Here is a 15,015-nt window from a genome sequence, read left to right on the forward strand (position 1 = left end):
AATTCAGAAGCTCTGAGTGAACAAACGGAAACTAACAGAAATAATATGATGTTTACATAAAATATTCCTACCGAATTCCATCGTTTTCCTGGAATTTATGAGCGTATTTATGTCATATATATCATTTTTTTTTTCCTTTCCCGACGAATTTTCTTGATGAGTTTGGCTTGTTTTCAGTGAAAAAACAAATAGAATGTGGATTTAGCTTTGTATATAGGCTTGTAAGAAATCTCTGTTTGAACTTCAGCTTCAGAATAATTTTTGGAACCCCAACTCGATCACTGACTGCATTTCATGGGACTGGCATGGGGGAAATTAGAAATAGCACTTTAAAACTGGTTCTTTGATGAACAAATATTTCAGGGTTCCCAAGCTTCAAAGCTGATGCTTTTTCAGCCATCATACCGTACAGCTGTTTACATAAAGTAAAAAGTGTCCTTTCTAATCTTTCTTTCTTTCTTTCTTTCTTTCTTTATCAAGGCAATCGTACTCTACACAGGTTCTAAACATGTGATCTCAGAAAAGGCCTCTCTTTTTTTTTTCTTTTTTTCTTTTTTGTGAATTTAATTATTGTTGGTTGGAAACTGCTTGTATATTTCTTTTCAATTATATATCAAATAGCAAAACTATGGGCGCATGGGGGGGTGTTTCCTTTTGTATTGAAACCAGAAATTCAAAACCCTGATGAGTGATGGCGCCATGTGTTCTATTGGAGACAGTTAGTTTCAGTTACTTTTCACCATTTCTCTCTCTTCCATCATTGGGAAACAGGAATTTTGCTTGGAGAAAGAGGAAGGGAGAAGAGAAGCAAAGCTATAATATCAAACAGCCTCATATTTCTTCTTCCTAGCCAGCCATATCATATGGGGAGCGGGTTAAGAAGACAAAGCAATAAAGTCTTAGCCCGTGAAGGGTGCATGTGACCGTGTAGAGCTGTTATAATCAGTGCCGGCTCTTGACACCTTATAGACCCACTCACGTGCCTCTTTTTGGCTTTTACATCTAATGCTGAATTATTGTTTTTACTAGTAAAAAAATGTGCTATGCAGGTTTGAAAGCCATGGAGGAAAAAAAACCCAAAGCAATTTCGAAAGAAGATGCCACGTGGAAATTAAAGATAAGGATCAGGAAGGGGAAAAATGCTTCTAAAATGTGTTTTGGGTTTTTTATTTTTTATTTATTTTTATTATTATTATTATTTTTTGTTTTGTTTTGTTTTGTTTAAGAAGGTGATCTGATAAGTGAAAACAGTTTTTTTATAGTTGGAAAAGTGTTTTGAGTTATTTGTGCATTTGGGTTGCTGTCGTTGCCTTGTGCATTAGAGTTTGGCATATATTGATAATTGATTTAAGGATGTGTTCGCACAAGCAATTGGATGAGTCACATGCAACGACATATTGACATGTGTGGCAAAATGGACCTGCTGGTGAGCTAAACAAATCCCAACCTAAATTCACATAAAAGAAAACAAGACAATTAATAAACGATGAGAAAAAAAAAAAAAAAAAAAAGAAAGTGAAGGAAGAATAAAACATAAATGCCAACCAATATAAAAACTACGTCTGCACAGTCTTCAGCTAGCATTGGAGTTCTCTTCCTATTTAAACCAGCCATCACTCATTTTGCCTATCTTAAGAAGCCTCACATCCATCTCTCTATCTCTCTCTCTCTCTCTCTCTCTCTCTCTCTCTCTCGTCCACATTTGAGCTAAACATGAGTGGGTTGAGCTTCAGAAGCCTCGCATTCATGCTTTTCATGGCCTTTTTAGTTTGGTCATCGAACTTCGAAGCTTGCAATGCTAGAAGAGGCAGGCATTGGAGGCACAGCAGAGCTACCTCAGCTTCTCTGGCTAAGAAGAAAGGAAAGAATCACGGCAAGGGTAATTACCACCACAGTGGAGGATCAAAGCCAAAATCTCCACCTTCCAAAGCTCCCTCACCTCCAAATCCTAAACCAAAAGAAGATCTCCCCTCAAGCCCGCCGCAGAAAGGTTCCAATGGCGGGCATTCTGTCACTTTTAACGTGCTAGATTTTGGTGCCAAGGGTGATGGTAGCACCGTTGACACGCAGGTGATTCTCCCACTTTTCATTTGTGCAAACACTCAAAAAAAAAAAAAAAAAAAACATGTCTGATATATGTTGCTGGGAAACATGGTTTGCGTGCAAGGATTCTCATTTTTTCAGATAATTAGTACAAACATTTTAGTTTTCTCACGGAAAATTCAGGGGAATGCCAGTATAGTGGGGTTGTTGGGTCAATTCATCGTAGTTCTCTCTTCTAAACAGCAATGCAAGTTGCTCTAGCCATTTTAAAGATCATCACGGTTACAATTACAAAATAATAAACATACGTTAATTAATTTGTTAGACTGGATTGTAGAAAATTTTTGTCCACAAGAAAAGGCAAGAGTGTTAGTACTTTTTGTTTTATTTTTTGTTTTTTCTAAGACAAGAGTGCTAGTGTGTTTTCATCCTCTTGTCTTTTATTTTTTTTTATATACAGTATCAAAGCAAAGGTTAATTATAAGTTTAAATTTTGTCTTCATCATTCACTTTTACTTCAGTTGAATATTTCACATATCAAGTCTCACATATAAGAAAGTGTTGAATTATTAAATACATTATTTTTTATCAATTTAAACTTTTATCGATCAATTATTAATTAATTAACTATTAAGAAGAATAAGTCTTAATTATGGCATACAAATTATACATTCCATCAAAGAGTTATAGATACAAAAGGTAAAGACAAAAGAACTAACCAAGCAGGTGGGACCCACACCAGAAAATGATTCTCGTTATGGCAGTTGGGGTAATGATTCCAACAATTATTGTATACAGTTTAGCACAAGCGAACAGCAACCATAGTATTAAATAAGACACATGTACATCAAGTTGATGTATGAAGAGTGAGTAGTAGCTTACCTGAAAATTGTTACGGTGCATCGCAGGCATTCCAAGCTGCATGGGCAGCTGCTTGCAAGGTGGAGGCATCAAAGGTAATCGTTCCATCAGCATCCGTATTCCTCGTGGGACCCATTTCATTCTCTGGTCCATACTGCCAACCAAACATTGTATTTCAGGTAAATATCAACATACTAATTTCCCTTTGATAAATAATTAAATTTTATTAAGAATTTATAGGAGAGAAATGCTGGTAAATATTAATATGAGTAAGGCTAGAAGTGACACTTTTATCTCACAATTCTAGGGTGATAGTCTAAACCAACCTGCGAATTAGTCTTTATTAAAAAGATAAAACTAAAGATTGGTTAGAACTGTCAAGTCAGTATTGTGGGATAAAAATGTGATATATAACTTGTCATTTTTCATTATTGTAAAAAAATTGAATGATTATCATTATCTTACATAAAACTAATAAATCTTGGAGGAATATACGAGTAATACTAAAAAATTAAACCATATTGTTATCTCACAATGTGTACTTTGACAATCATACCTAACCATTGGATCAGTCCGTGTTAAAAAAATAAATAAATCAAAAGGTTAGTTGAACTGTCATGTCAATATTATAGAATAATTGAGAGATAAAAATGTTTTGTATAGCATTTCTCCTAGGAATATATATAATCAAGACACTAAAGTAGTAAAGTACTTCTCTAAACAATGTTGTCACCTTTGATCATTGAAGTATAGGCTGTGAATTGTGATGGAACTCATCCTCCATTACCATCCATCCGGTAATGCATAAACAAAAACTGATACTTTTAACTTGAAGACTAAAGAGATTGTTTTTGTCAGCTGGACGGGACGATCATAGCTCCAACAAACTCCAAAGCTTGGGGCGGAGGTATGTTTCAATGGCTTGAGTTCACAAAGCTGAGAGGAATTACCATTCAGGGAAAAGGTGTGATTGATGGAAGAGGCTCAGTCTGGTGGCAAGACTCCCCTTTTGATGATCCTGTTGATGACGAATCAAAACTGATTATCCCATTAAATAGCACTATTGAAAAGAACCCACCAATGCCGGTAACAATCTCTCTCCCTTTGTTTTTTTCCCTGCAATTACATTCACAATTATCTGAAGCTAATCATTCATGCTTCTCCCACATGCAACTGTGTGGTGTAGATAACAAGCCAGCTTGGGAGGACAATGCCAAGCATCAAGCCAACTGTAAGGACCATTCAAAACTTTAAATGCCTGCCTTATTTCGTGGCCCTGCAATCCTTTAACATAATTGCTGCATTTTACTGCACAGGCACTGAGGTTCTATGGGAGTTTTAATGTGACGGTCACAGGCATAACAATTCAAAGTAGTCCCCAGTTCCACCTCAAGTTTGACAACTGCATGGGAGTGTTGGTCCATGATATAAGCATCTCATCTCCTGGTGACAGTCCCAACACGGATGGAATCCATCTCCAGAACTCCAAAGATGTTCTAATTTACAGCTGCAATCTCGCCTGTGGTAATTAAATACTTCTACATGAACAATTTTTGTCATTCTATTTGTTTAAACAATACTGGGCCACATGTTGAGCTAGAATCAAGAACACAACCTGCAGAGTCAAAGATTAAGGTTACATAATTTGAAGGCAATATAGAAATGACAGACAGAAAAGATTACATAACTGTGATATCTGAGGTAGGATTATGAAAAAAACAAAAATGGCACAATCTTATCCTGCCAAAGCCTTATTCCTCAGAGCAACAATCTCTGACCACTTACAGTTCGACACATGGCTCCAGCAATCTCTTACATTTCAAGCATTGTAGCCACCAATTATATGACAGGTGTCATACCCTAAATCTTTAGTGGATCATCCAGTACTGGATTAGGTTCAAGTCTTGAACCCCTTACCCCACAGACAAGAACAACACTTTTTTTTTGTTGTATTCTCTCAAATTTTCTTTTGTCTTCATCAGCAACAAGAATTTATGCTTCCAAATCCTTGTCTCTTTTGTCTATTTATGTCAGACGTAGTAGCCAACATTAAATGAACTTATGGTCCATACATCCAGTATAAGCTACATTTAGCACTCTTTTTTTGATAAGTAAGCTACATTTAGCTCTTAATAACAAAATGTTCTAGCAGGAAATTACTGCATATATTTATATAAAAATTAAAAGCTCAAATCTTATACATACATGAATAACGTGGAAAGTGGGCAGGACATGGAATAAGCACTAAACTTGAAATAAAATATGATATTATAAGCTGACTATAACTTTAGAAAAAGAGGTGTTAAATGACTAATGATGTGCAGGAGATGACTGTATTTCTATACAAACTGGATGCTCAAATGTATACGTACACAATATCAACTGTGGGCCAGGACATGGAATCAGCATTGGAAGTCTTGGAAAGGATGGCACCAAAGCATGTGTCTCAAACATCACTATCCGGGATGTCATTATGCACAACACAATGACTGGTGTCAGAATCAAGACATGGCAGGTATTGATACCAATTGTGTGATTCTATATGCTTGAAAAACTCAAGACGTAATAAAACCAAGATTCTGCTCAAGGAAGCAGATCAACTTCTATTTTTTTATTCAGTAAATAACTTAGCACTCCATGGGACTTTAAATCCAATACCTCACTCACTACTATGTACTTATAAGGGGTAGAAGTGCTTAGGGGTAAAAATGTGGTTGCGAATGCAGTTATTAGCAATATCTGCATCCGTATAATGCAGTTATCACATTTAAGTATTCGCATCCGCATATGCACCATGCGATTATTATCCACATCCATACGGTTATTGCGGTTATTATCCGCTATCCGCATATAAGGTAATGGGCATTTTGAGCCTTGAAATTATAATTCTATAGTTGAACACTATTATTCAAATCAAACTTGCTAATCATTTTGCCATGAAATTTCCATCTCATACATTATTTAGCTTCCTACATCATCTATTTATAGTGGGTAAAGGAAAAAAAAAAATATTGAAAAATCACTATCTCCATATGAGGTAACACCCAAATGACGTTGTTTTAGTTAATTTAATTAAATATATATTATATATAAATGGTATGAGGATCCGGTTCCCATACCCTAATACCGCTACCCACATCCACATATGCGGATAGTGGTTTTTGCTATCCGCATATGTAGATAGCATAAAGCGGATAAGTGCAGATGCGGTCGGTTATTATCCGCTCGCATTTTCACTCTTGGAAGTGCCCTTTGACCCAAAGGCAGATTGACTTTTATCAAGTAAAAAAAAAAAGCCAAGCACCTTTATCCTTTGTTGGTCACTAATATGGCTCAGCCAATGACTTTTTGGGACAAAATCCTAAGTCAACATGAAAGCTTTGAAATTCAAGAGAGTTTCAACAATTTGTATGGGCTATAAACAATTTTAGAACTTCCCATTTCATCAATTCGATCCAGTTCAACATATAGTTTTCAGGATTTGACAAATTCATAAAGAAGTAAGAAAACTTTGAGAAGCCATTTTGATATTTCCAAGAACTTAAAATGAATTCAATCAAAATTTTGAACCTTTAAGAACAGAATCTGAGTAATTACAAAACAAATGCATGTTGTTACTCACACCAGACAAGCAATTCTTAAGCTATTATATTCTTCGTGAAATCTGTGCTCCTCCAAAACCTCCAAGCTAGTTGTTGCAAATGCCAGGCATAAACCAGCTGTATCTCTTACACGTGATTTCAAATGCTAAATCTGCAGGGAGGATCAGGCTCTGTGCAGGGGGTACTGTTCTCAAACATTCAAGTTTCCGAAGTTCAACTCCCAATTGTGATCGACCAATACTATTGTGACAAAAGCACCTGCAAGAACCAAACATCAGCTGTTGCCCTATCAGGAATCAACTATGAGAGGATAAGGGGGACATACACAGTTAAGCCCGTTCACTTTGCCTGCAGCGACAGTCTACCATGTGTAGATGTGACACTAACTGCCATACAGCTAAAACCACTGCAAGAGCAATACCACATGTATAATCCCTTCTGCTGGCAGACTTTTGGAGAGTTGAGGACTCCCACTTTGCCACCGATAGATTGTGTACAGATTGGCAAGCCACCGAACAACCGGGTTCAATCCGATTATGATCTCTGTTGAGCTCAAAATTATTAATCAATGATATAGTCGCTTGTGTGGTCGGCATGACTGCCAGACCCCTTTTACACCATCAGCTAGTTAGGTAAAGCATGTATATTAATATTATGACAGTCCTATTTTATTTATAGGAATTCTTCTCTAGCAAGGTTGTATGGATTGCGATTGTGATAGAGTATACAGGCATAAGGCATTGCTTTTTGCTAGAGTCCCATAATAGCGTATAAGGAAAGCTTGTTTGTTATTAATAGATTGCCAGAGTATTGGATATTATACAAATTGCTCCATCCAAATTCCTAACAAAGAGTATCCTCTATGCATAGAGCATCGACAAGAAACGGGTATTGCTGAATCAACTTCCATGAATGTTCATGGCAACTAACAAACAACATCAAACATGTGATCCACAGAACACAAATACTGAATACACAATGGAATTATGGAAGGAAAGTAGCGAGCAGCTAAATACTCTATACATAGAGCATCGACAAGAAACATGTATTGCTGAATCAACTTCCATGAATATTCATGGCAACTAACAAACAACATCAAACAGAACACAAATACTGAAATACACAATGGAATTATGGAAGAAAAGTACCGAGCAGCTAAAGGGAGAAGAAGATGGTGTGACTTTTTCCCTCTGTTTCACAGATTTTTACTTCTTCGCGGCTGCTTGGCTTCTTCGATGAGAAAGCCAGTGACGACCCAGATAGAATCCATTTGTTTGGCTTCTCCTAGAAAGAGACCAACGTTTCGCGCTTTCGTTACTGTGAAGGGATGACAATTCGTTTGTTGGGTTCAAATCCTATGAGATATGTTTATAAAATGAGAAATGCAACGCACCCCAATTTTTATTTAAAAAAAAAAAGTTGATTTTTAAATGATTTGTCATAATTTCATGAGATTGTGGTATATTTCTCAAAATGATAAATTATATGAGATTGTGACACATTATTTGAGAACCAATTTTTGAAAAAAAAAAAAAAAAAATTGGGATGTTTAGCATTCCCCTTATAAAATTATATGGATAGTGTTTTGATTCAAATTAGGTTGAAAGAACTTCTTTCAATTTAGTCTATAAAAATGTTGTGTTTTTTTTTTTCATATGAGAAATATACGTTTTTCTTTTCTTTTCTTTTTTTATTTTTTATTTTTATAATTATAAGGCGAAGATAGAATAGCATATGCATTTTTAATAAAATAAATATCAACTTTGCTATTTCAATTAAAAAAAAAAAATACTTCTCACATACAAAGAGGCATATAACATTTTTATAGACTTGAGTTCCTACAACCCACTTTAGAGTAAATCTTTGTCAAGATTATATAAGTTAATTTCAATTTAATCCATTTAGTGTCCGTTTGGGTTTGCGATTTTAAAATGTACGATTTTAAAATAACGATTTTAAAATGTGCGATTTAAAAAAGTGATTTTAAGCGTTTGGCAAAATCGCAGTTTGACCTTTAAAATCGCAATTTAGCCTTTTAAAATATTGCGTTTTCAAAAAAACACTCAATTGCCTGCGATTTGAATAAGTACTTTTCTGTGTTTTCAAATCGCAATTTTTTAAAAACGCAGTTTCCAAACAGTTCATTTTCTGCGATTTGGTTTAAAATCGCATTTTTTCTCTACGAAATCGCAATTTCAAACGCACTCTTAATTAAATGAGTTACAGGGACAGAGAGAGGGAGGGAGGGAGGGAGGGGGGGCTGGCAAGGGCACCCACCCCCCAATTTCCTAAAAAAAAAATTATAAAATGGGAAAAAAAATTGTAAAAAATTAAAAAATATGAGGTAAAAATAAAAAATTTAGCTTATTAGCCCCCTGCCAAAAAAAAATTTTGGACATTGGCCCCTGCCCATAAGAACTTCTGGCCCCATCCTTGATGAGCCAGGCTTCTCAACCATATTTCTCTAATTTCGTATTGGACTCGCAAGACATGTAAAAAATTGGCAACCATAAATATTGTGTGTCAAGTTTAAGTCGTATTGAGACATAACGTATAAAGTTATACATGTCAATTCTAACCAACCAATTTAATTAAACAGGTTAAACCGCTTAGTGTTAACCTATTAATTTCTTGTAGGGTTAATATCGAGTTTGCGACTCGGGTAAAATATTGTCTATCCTCACATCCTCACTCCTAACCATGACTACAAAGCCTGTTTGGTAACCCTTGTGGAAAGTTTTTTTTTTTTTTTTTTTAATAGGAATAAAATGTGGTTGATGTGATATAAAGTAGAAACAAATTTTGATTTTTTTTAAGGAAAAGTGAAAAAAAAAAAAAAAAAATTGTAGTGAATTTTTTTTATTTGAATAGTAATAAAAAAAATAATTGATGTGACACAAAAAAAAAAAAAAAAAAAGAGTTAAAATGTTTTAATGTTCATTTTATTTTATTTTTTATTTTTTGAGAAATGAAAAAAAAAAAAAAAAAAAAAAAAAAAAAAAAAAAAAAAAAAAAAAGAGGGAGAGGGAAGGGGGTTTATAAAAAAGTGCCCTGATTTTTTGCAATGAGAATTCGTAAACGACTTGGAGCATAAATGCATTTACCATTTGAATCCTTAAACGCAACGTTTTGGTTTCTTCGCCCCTTATCCTATCCAATTGCCACGAGTGGGAATCCCAACCACGATCTTCCTCACCCTGCGGCACTAAATTATGTCTTCCCAATCCTTTTCAAAATTCGTCTCATTCGGAAGCAAAAATCTCTAAAACCTCACGGTCAGCAAAGAGCTTCTTGCAGTGGCACAAATGGCAGAGAAGGACCTGAACACCGCAAGAAGAAGATTGGCCTCTGTAGCCAACCATCTCGTCCCGGTTCATTTGCCTCCCAAATGCGGTTCCATCGGGTTGCGCAACGCGTCGATGAACGATAGCTACCATCGGATACACGGTGCGGTTCCAACTCACGAAGCTGTCTGGACAATCGCCTGCGATGAGTGTGGCAAGGAGTTTCAGTTCACCGACATTATCTACGAGAAGGCCGTTGGCGAAGGCATAGCAAAGGTCTGCTTTTCACCGAACTTCGCATTTTATGCATTTTGATCATGATCCTCTGCTTTTCTGTTATCTTGTAGATTACGATCAATAGGCCTGAAAGGCGAAATGCGTTCCGGCCACTGACAATTAAGGAACTTGTTTGCGCATTCAATGATGCGAGGGATGATAGCTCAGTAGGAGTGATCATTCTTACGGGGAAGGTATCTAACTTTGTTGCATAAAATTATCTTTGACATAGTAGGACTCTAAATTAAGAAGCCGCTGTTTCATCTAAATTTCTTATGCTTGTTGCCTCACGTAATTGTCTAAAGTATAGTGAATTCATTCCAAAAACTGAGCAATCTGTCAATTCTGGTGTCTGTCTGTCAGTAAGTTGTGTAACTATTTGTTTCTATACGGCTGTGCTATACAAACAGAAATCTTTAACTCCCATTTCTAGCCCTGTGACATGGTTACATTTAGTGCCCTATAATTTTGCCAACACAATGAGTCAATGACTATCTTGATCTCATGCATTGCAAAGGGGCTGCAGGCCTTCATGTCGTGCATTTGGAGAATAGAAGTGGAAAAATATTTGCTTTTTTTTTTTTTTTTTTTAATATGAAGTTACTAATCTTATAGTCATCAAGCATCTATTCTTGTTCTGCAAATTAATTATTTTTAAACTTAATATTGTTAGGACATTAATTAAAGATTAAATTTGCCCTTTCGTATCAGTTTAAGTTTTTAAGATAAGTGATGATTAAACATGGTATCAGAGCCAAATATCTTGAGTTCGAACATTGTCTCTATCAATTCACATCTTACTTCAATTAAATATGAATATTTTACATATTGGGTCTCACTTGTTAAGAGAGAATTTAAGCTCACACATGAAGGGGAGTGTGACTACTCACCTGTCTCCATTTTGAAAATTATTGACACACTTTCTATCTGCCAAGGAAATTAACTTTTGCCTGTATTTATTTGCTATTGTTGCCAATTAAATGTTATAGGGAACCAAGGCGTTTTGTAGTGGCGGTGACCAGGCACTGAGAACCACAGATGGTTATGCTGACTATGAAAATATTGGTCGTCTTAATGTTTTAGACCTGCAGGTGAGTGGTTTATCATAAATAATATATCTATTTTCTGTATTTAGTACTTGCATCAGTCGCCCCTAAATTTCTTCTGATTGCGACCTTTGATCCTTGAAAAAATCAAATACTTCATGGCCCGTACGTTATAAATCTTCTAATTTGGTTGTTTTTCTGTTCTTTTATTTTTTTTATGCCACCTTTGAGCCTTGAAAAAATCAAATGCTTCATAGTCCGTACGTAATTAATCTTCTAATTTGGTTTTTTTCTGTTGTTTTATTTTGTTAATTATTACCAGGTACAGATCCGTCGTCTTCCAAAGCCAGTGATAGCAATGGTATACTCCTCTTAAGCCCACCTTGCATCTAGTCTTAGTGCTCATGATCTCATGGACTTCCGCTGTACTGAGCTGTGTGTGTGCCTCATGATATCTTGATGAAAATTGTTAAGAGAATTTCACGTTGTGTACTTGCGTGTGACCCATTCTGAGGTTTACAGCCATCAGACTCGAGTTAGAGAGATCACAGTTCTATTTATCAATGATTTTTTTCACCTTCAGTTATATATATAATATACTCTCCATCAATAGGTGGCAGGTTATGCCGTGGGTGGAGGACATGTATTACACATGGTCTGTGATCTAACCATTGCTGCAGATAATGCTATTTTTGGTCAAACTGGTCCTAAGGTAGTTTTATTCTTTTCCTTGTTTTGCTGATATCTAGATTGTTGATTGAAGTTTTTGAAAATTGTAATAAGATGTAAATGAAAGAAAGTATAGCAGAAGAATGAGAAGAAAAGACAAATTTTTGGGTGGTTCGGCCTTAGAGGCCTACGTCTTCTTATTGTCTTCAATGTCTTTACAATATAAATGACCGCGTTTTGTAGGAAAAATGTGGTAGGTAGAGTGAACACAAACAAGATAACAAATCCTAGTTATTTGATTACAATCAACAAAATATGGGAAATACATTGATAAGGAAAATATCAAACCGAATATGACAATGCTATATTCTAACAGAAGTGTGCTAGCATGTCATCAAATCTGTTCTCGCAAGTCATTTTTCTCCTTTTTACACCACCAAATGTCATTTAATCTTTGGTCAATAACTTCTGTTCAGATGCTGTGCTCCTTATAATCTTGCATATATGGCAGGTTGGAAGCTTTGATGCTGGTTATGGAAGTTCCATCATGTCCCGTTTGGTAAGACATTAACAGAAGGTGAACATGCCTCATATTCTGTATGATCCTTCTATCACATTATTCTCTTTGATTATTACTTGAAACGTGGTGGATTTTGTTAAGTGATTTTATATATATATAAATATTTATAAACTTGGACGCTGAATTTTGTTATACAGATTGGCCCTAAAAAAGCGCGTGAAATGTGGTTTTTGGCAAGGTTCTACACAGCTTCCGAAGCAGAGAAAATGGGACTCGTAAACACTGTTGTACCGGTGAGTTCATTTTCCAGTCAAGGAGAACCTCAACATTGTTGAGGCAGAACATCAGTACCTGAACAGTACTATGCTTCTCCCTCTGTCTGTCTCTCCCTTAAGCTATGAGTCAATGAACATGAATATCTTCATGATTTTCTTTTATAACGTATCTGGGAGGCTGGAAATTACACGAAGCAAAATCAGCTTGTCATTTCAATCAATAAACACAGTTATGTTCAGAATTTTCTACTCTTTTTTTTTTCTCCAGCTATTGAGTTTAGAGCAAGAAACAATTCAATGGTGCCGAGAGATCCTAAGAAACAGCCCAACTGCAATTCGGGTGCTCAAGTCAGCTCTAAATGCAGTTGATGATGGCCATGCTGGGCTCCAGGTACTCCAAATATCCAATCATCAAGTTAGTGCAATTGTATTGTCCAGCATACTTGAGCTAGAGGGCCAATTTGTGTTCGTATGTTAGGTTCGGGTCATGTCGAAGCATTAATATAAGATTATATAGGTCAACCTTAACCTATCCTATTTAATTAAATAAGTCAAACCTCTTCCTACTAATTCGTTAATTTTATATTGGCCCAAGTTCGCTGGTTATGTCAAACAAAATTTAGCCCTACTTAAATCTTGAATCCTGTGATGCTAGTAGTTCTTTTTTTCTTTTGCTTGTTTTCCCTTGTATATCCGTACTTTTCAACTAATTTGTTCTTCTGGTGCAGGAACTTGGTGGAAATGCTACGCTCATATTTTATGGCACCGAGGAAGGTAACGAGGGAAAGACAGCATATACGCAACGTAGACGCCCGGATTTCTCGAAATTTCCTCGGCGACCTTAATGTTGTACAATTCTTTTTCTCAGTTGTTGATCTGCCCATTTAAGAAGAAATTTGAGATCATGCCCTGTAGTCCTATCTGTGTTTAATTAATTTGTGATCATTACTGATTTTCCTTGTAATTAAAGAGACGAACCTCCGTTCGAACAAAAGATCAAGACTATGGCAAGATAATTCTTTTCAAACCTATCATTTATGGGATGTGTTTGTTGTACAACTCAAATGCACAATTTTTACACAACCCAAGACACATCGGTGGTGGAACCTATATATAGTGGGTTGTGCAAAAATTATTTTCTATCATTTATAGGTTTTTTTTTTCTTAGCAAATAATGAGAAAAACTATATATACTGGGGAAGCGAAGTGATTAGTGCACAATAATATTATACAACTTGTGCACAACACAAGACATATAAAGTGAGACTCATGTGGTGGGTTTCACTCACAAAGGTTTCATCTATATGTCTTGTGTTGTGCAATATTGTTGTGCAATAATATTTTTCCACTTGAGAATTAGTATGGTCCTCACGACTGCGATGCCAACAAAAGGTGGCCACTAGATCCGTATGGTGGCCTCGTGGTGATTACACATCAACTTCCTTTTTTTTTCTTTATTTTTTTTTTTGAACACTGAAACACTACTCATTAATAAAAGATGACTAAATTACAGTTTAGAGACCAAAAAGTCTCTATGAGAAACAGCATAAATAAAATTAGGCATTTCCTCAACCCAACAATTAGATAAACATTTTAAGGAAACCTCTCTAGTTAAAACATGGGCAACATCATTAGCTTCTCTACAACAATGAACCCAAGAACAAGAAGAAAACCCATAAGCTTTCTGTCTAATAGGCTCCATATAGTGCCCAATTCGAACTAAAAGAGAACCTGGATCACAAATCTCTTTAATCACAGCAACGAATCACTTTCACTTATAATTTTAGAAAAACCTATTTCTCTACAAAAGTCTATAGCAAGAAGGGCAACCATTGCTTCTGCCAACAAAGGACTAGCCTGAACCTTACATGCTCAACATTTAGCACCCACAACCAAGCCTTCATCATTCCTAATAACACACCCCAAACCAACAACACCATCTCTCAAATTTAAAGAGGCATCCCAATTAACCTTACATAAGGAATTTTCCAAAATTTACTCCTTTTTATGGTGTCCTCAACAGGAGCCCTTACCAAATATTCCTTCATGTTAAACAATTGAAAGTCATCAATATTCTTAGAAGCTTATGTGAAAACCTTTAAAGGAGAAGAAAATTGCTCCTCAAAAACCATTTTATTCCTTCTCAGCCAAATGCTACGAAAAACAACCACCATTAAACTCAATAATTCATCATTCAATCTGTTAAACAAAAGAAAACAAGCTTCACCATACCTGTAAACATCGAAGGACATTTCTGAAACGTAATAGGGCCACAACCCCAAACATCTTGAGTACTTGGACAAGACCATAAAGCATGGATGATAGATTCCTCCTGAATTTTGCAACAAGGGCATAGATCATCCTCCACCACTCCTTTCCTCAATAAATTCTGCTTAGTTGGAAGCAAGTTTTGAAAAGCTCTCCAAATAAATATTTTAG

At 35.7% G+C, this 15,015-nt stretch overlaps 2 protein-coding genes and 1 long non-coding RNA gene across 5 annotated transcripts; 2 read left to right on the top strand and 1 right to left on the bottom strand.

Moving 5' to 3' along the window:
* Positions 1-1,371: 1,371 nt before the first annotated feature.
* Positions 1,372-7,860, bottom strand: LOC133866401 (uncharacterized). Of its 2 annotated transcripts, XR_009899874.1 has the most exons (6): positions 7,655-7,860; positions 6,832-7,049; positions 6,527-6,764; positions 3,638-4,519; positions 2,926-3,058; positions 1,372-1,447 (listed from the first exon to the last, which is right to left on the bottom strand). It is a non-coding gene; the product is annotated as an uncharacterized LOC133866401 (long non-coding RNA). The 2 variants fall into 2 exon arrangements; XR_009899872.1 differs by lacking the exon at positions 1,372-1,447 and having other exon boundaries at positions 2,674-3,058.
* On the top strand, positions 1,632-7,254 carry LOC133866393 (polygalacturonase At1g48100-like). Its single transcript, XM_062302905.1, has 7 exons — positions 1,632-2,070; positions 2,952-3,083; positions 3,763-3,990; positions 4,091-4,135; positions 4,221-4,428; positions 5,229-5,419; positions 6,664-7,254. The coding sequence occupies exons 1-7, from the start codon at positions 1,714-1,716 to the stop codon at positions 7,054-7,056; spliced, it is 1,554 nt and encodes a 517-aa protein (XP_062158889.1). The 5' UTR covers positions 1,632-1,713; the 3' UTR covers positions 7,057-7,254.
* A 1,801-nt stretch (positions 7,861-9,661) lies between the features above and the next one.
* On the top strand, positions 9,662-13,603 carry LOC133858403 (1,4-dihydroxy-2-naphthoyl-CoA synthase, peroxisomal). 2 transcript variants are annotated; one of them, XM_062293870.1, is made up of 9 exons: positions 9,663-10,066; positions 10,138-10,260; positions 11,056-11,157; positions 11,435-11,473; positions 11,726-11,824; positions 12,293-12,340; positions 12,499-12,594; positions 12,845-12,967; positions 13,305-13,603. In XM_062293870.1, the coding sequence occupies exons 1-9, from the start codon at positions 9,812-9,814 to the stop codon at positions 13,419-13,421; spliced, it is 1,002 nt and encodes a 333-aa protein (XP_062149854.1). In that variant the 5' UTR covers positions 9,663-9,811; the 3' UTR covers positions 13,422-13,603. The 2 variants fall into 2 exon arrangements, with proteins under 2 accessions (XP_062149855.1, XP_062149854.1); XM_062293871.1 differs by lacking the exon at positions 11,726-11,824 and having other exon boundaries at positions 9,662-10,066.
* Positions 13,604-15,015: the final 1,412 nt, after the last annotated feature.

Source organism: Alnus glutinosa, chromosome 1 (genome assembly GCF_958979055.1).
Source record: "Alnus glutinosa chromosome 1, dhAlnGlut1.1, whole genome shotgun sequence".
Classification (NCBI taxonomy): domain Eukaryota; kingdom Viridiplantae; phylum Streptophyta; class Magnoliopsida; order Fagales; family Betulaceae; genus Alnus; species Alnus glutinosa.

Coding starts and splice junctions, on each gene's coding strand:
- LOC133866393 (XM_062302905.1), top strand. CDS start 1,714: ATGAGTGGGTTGAGCTTCAGAAGCCTCGCATTCATGCTTTTCATGGCC. Junction 3,084..3,762: donor AACCAAACATTGTATTTCAG/GTAAATATCAAC, acceptor TGTTTTTGTCAG/CTGGACGGGACGATCATAGC. Junction 4,136..4,220: donor TGCCAAGCATCAAGCCAACT/GTAAGGACCATT, acceptor TTTACTGCACAG/GCACTGAGGTTCTATGGGAG.
- LOC133858403 (XM_062293870.1), top strand. CDS start 9,812: ATGGCAGAGAAGGACCTGAACACCGCAAGAAGAAGATTGGCCTCTGTA. Junction 11,158..11,434: donor TTAATGTTTTAGACCTGCAG/GTGAGTGGTTTA, acceptor AATTATTACCAG/GTACAGATCCGTCGTCTTCC. Junction 12,341..12,498: donor GTTCCATCATGTCCCGTTTG/GTAAGACATTAA, acceptor TTTGTTATACAG/ATTGGCCCTAAAAAAGCGCG.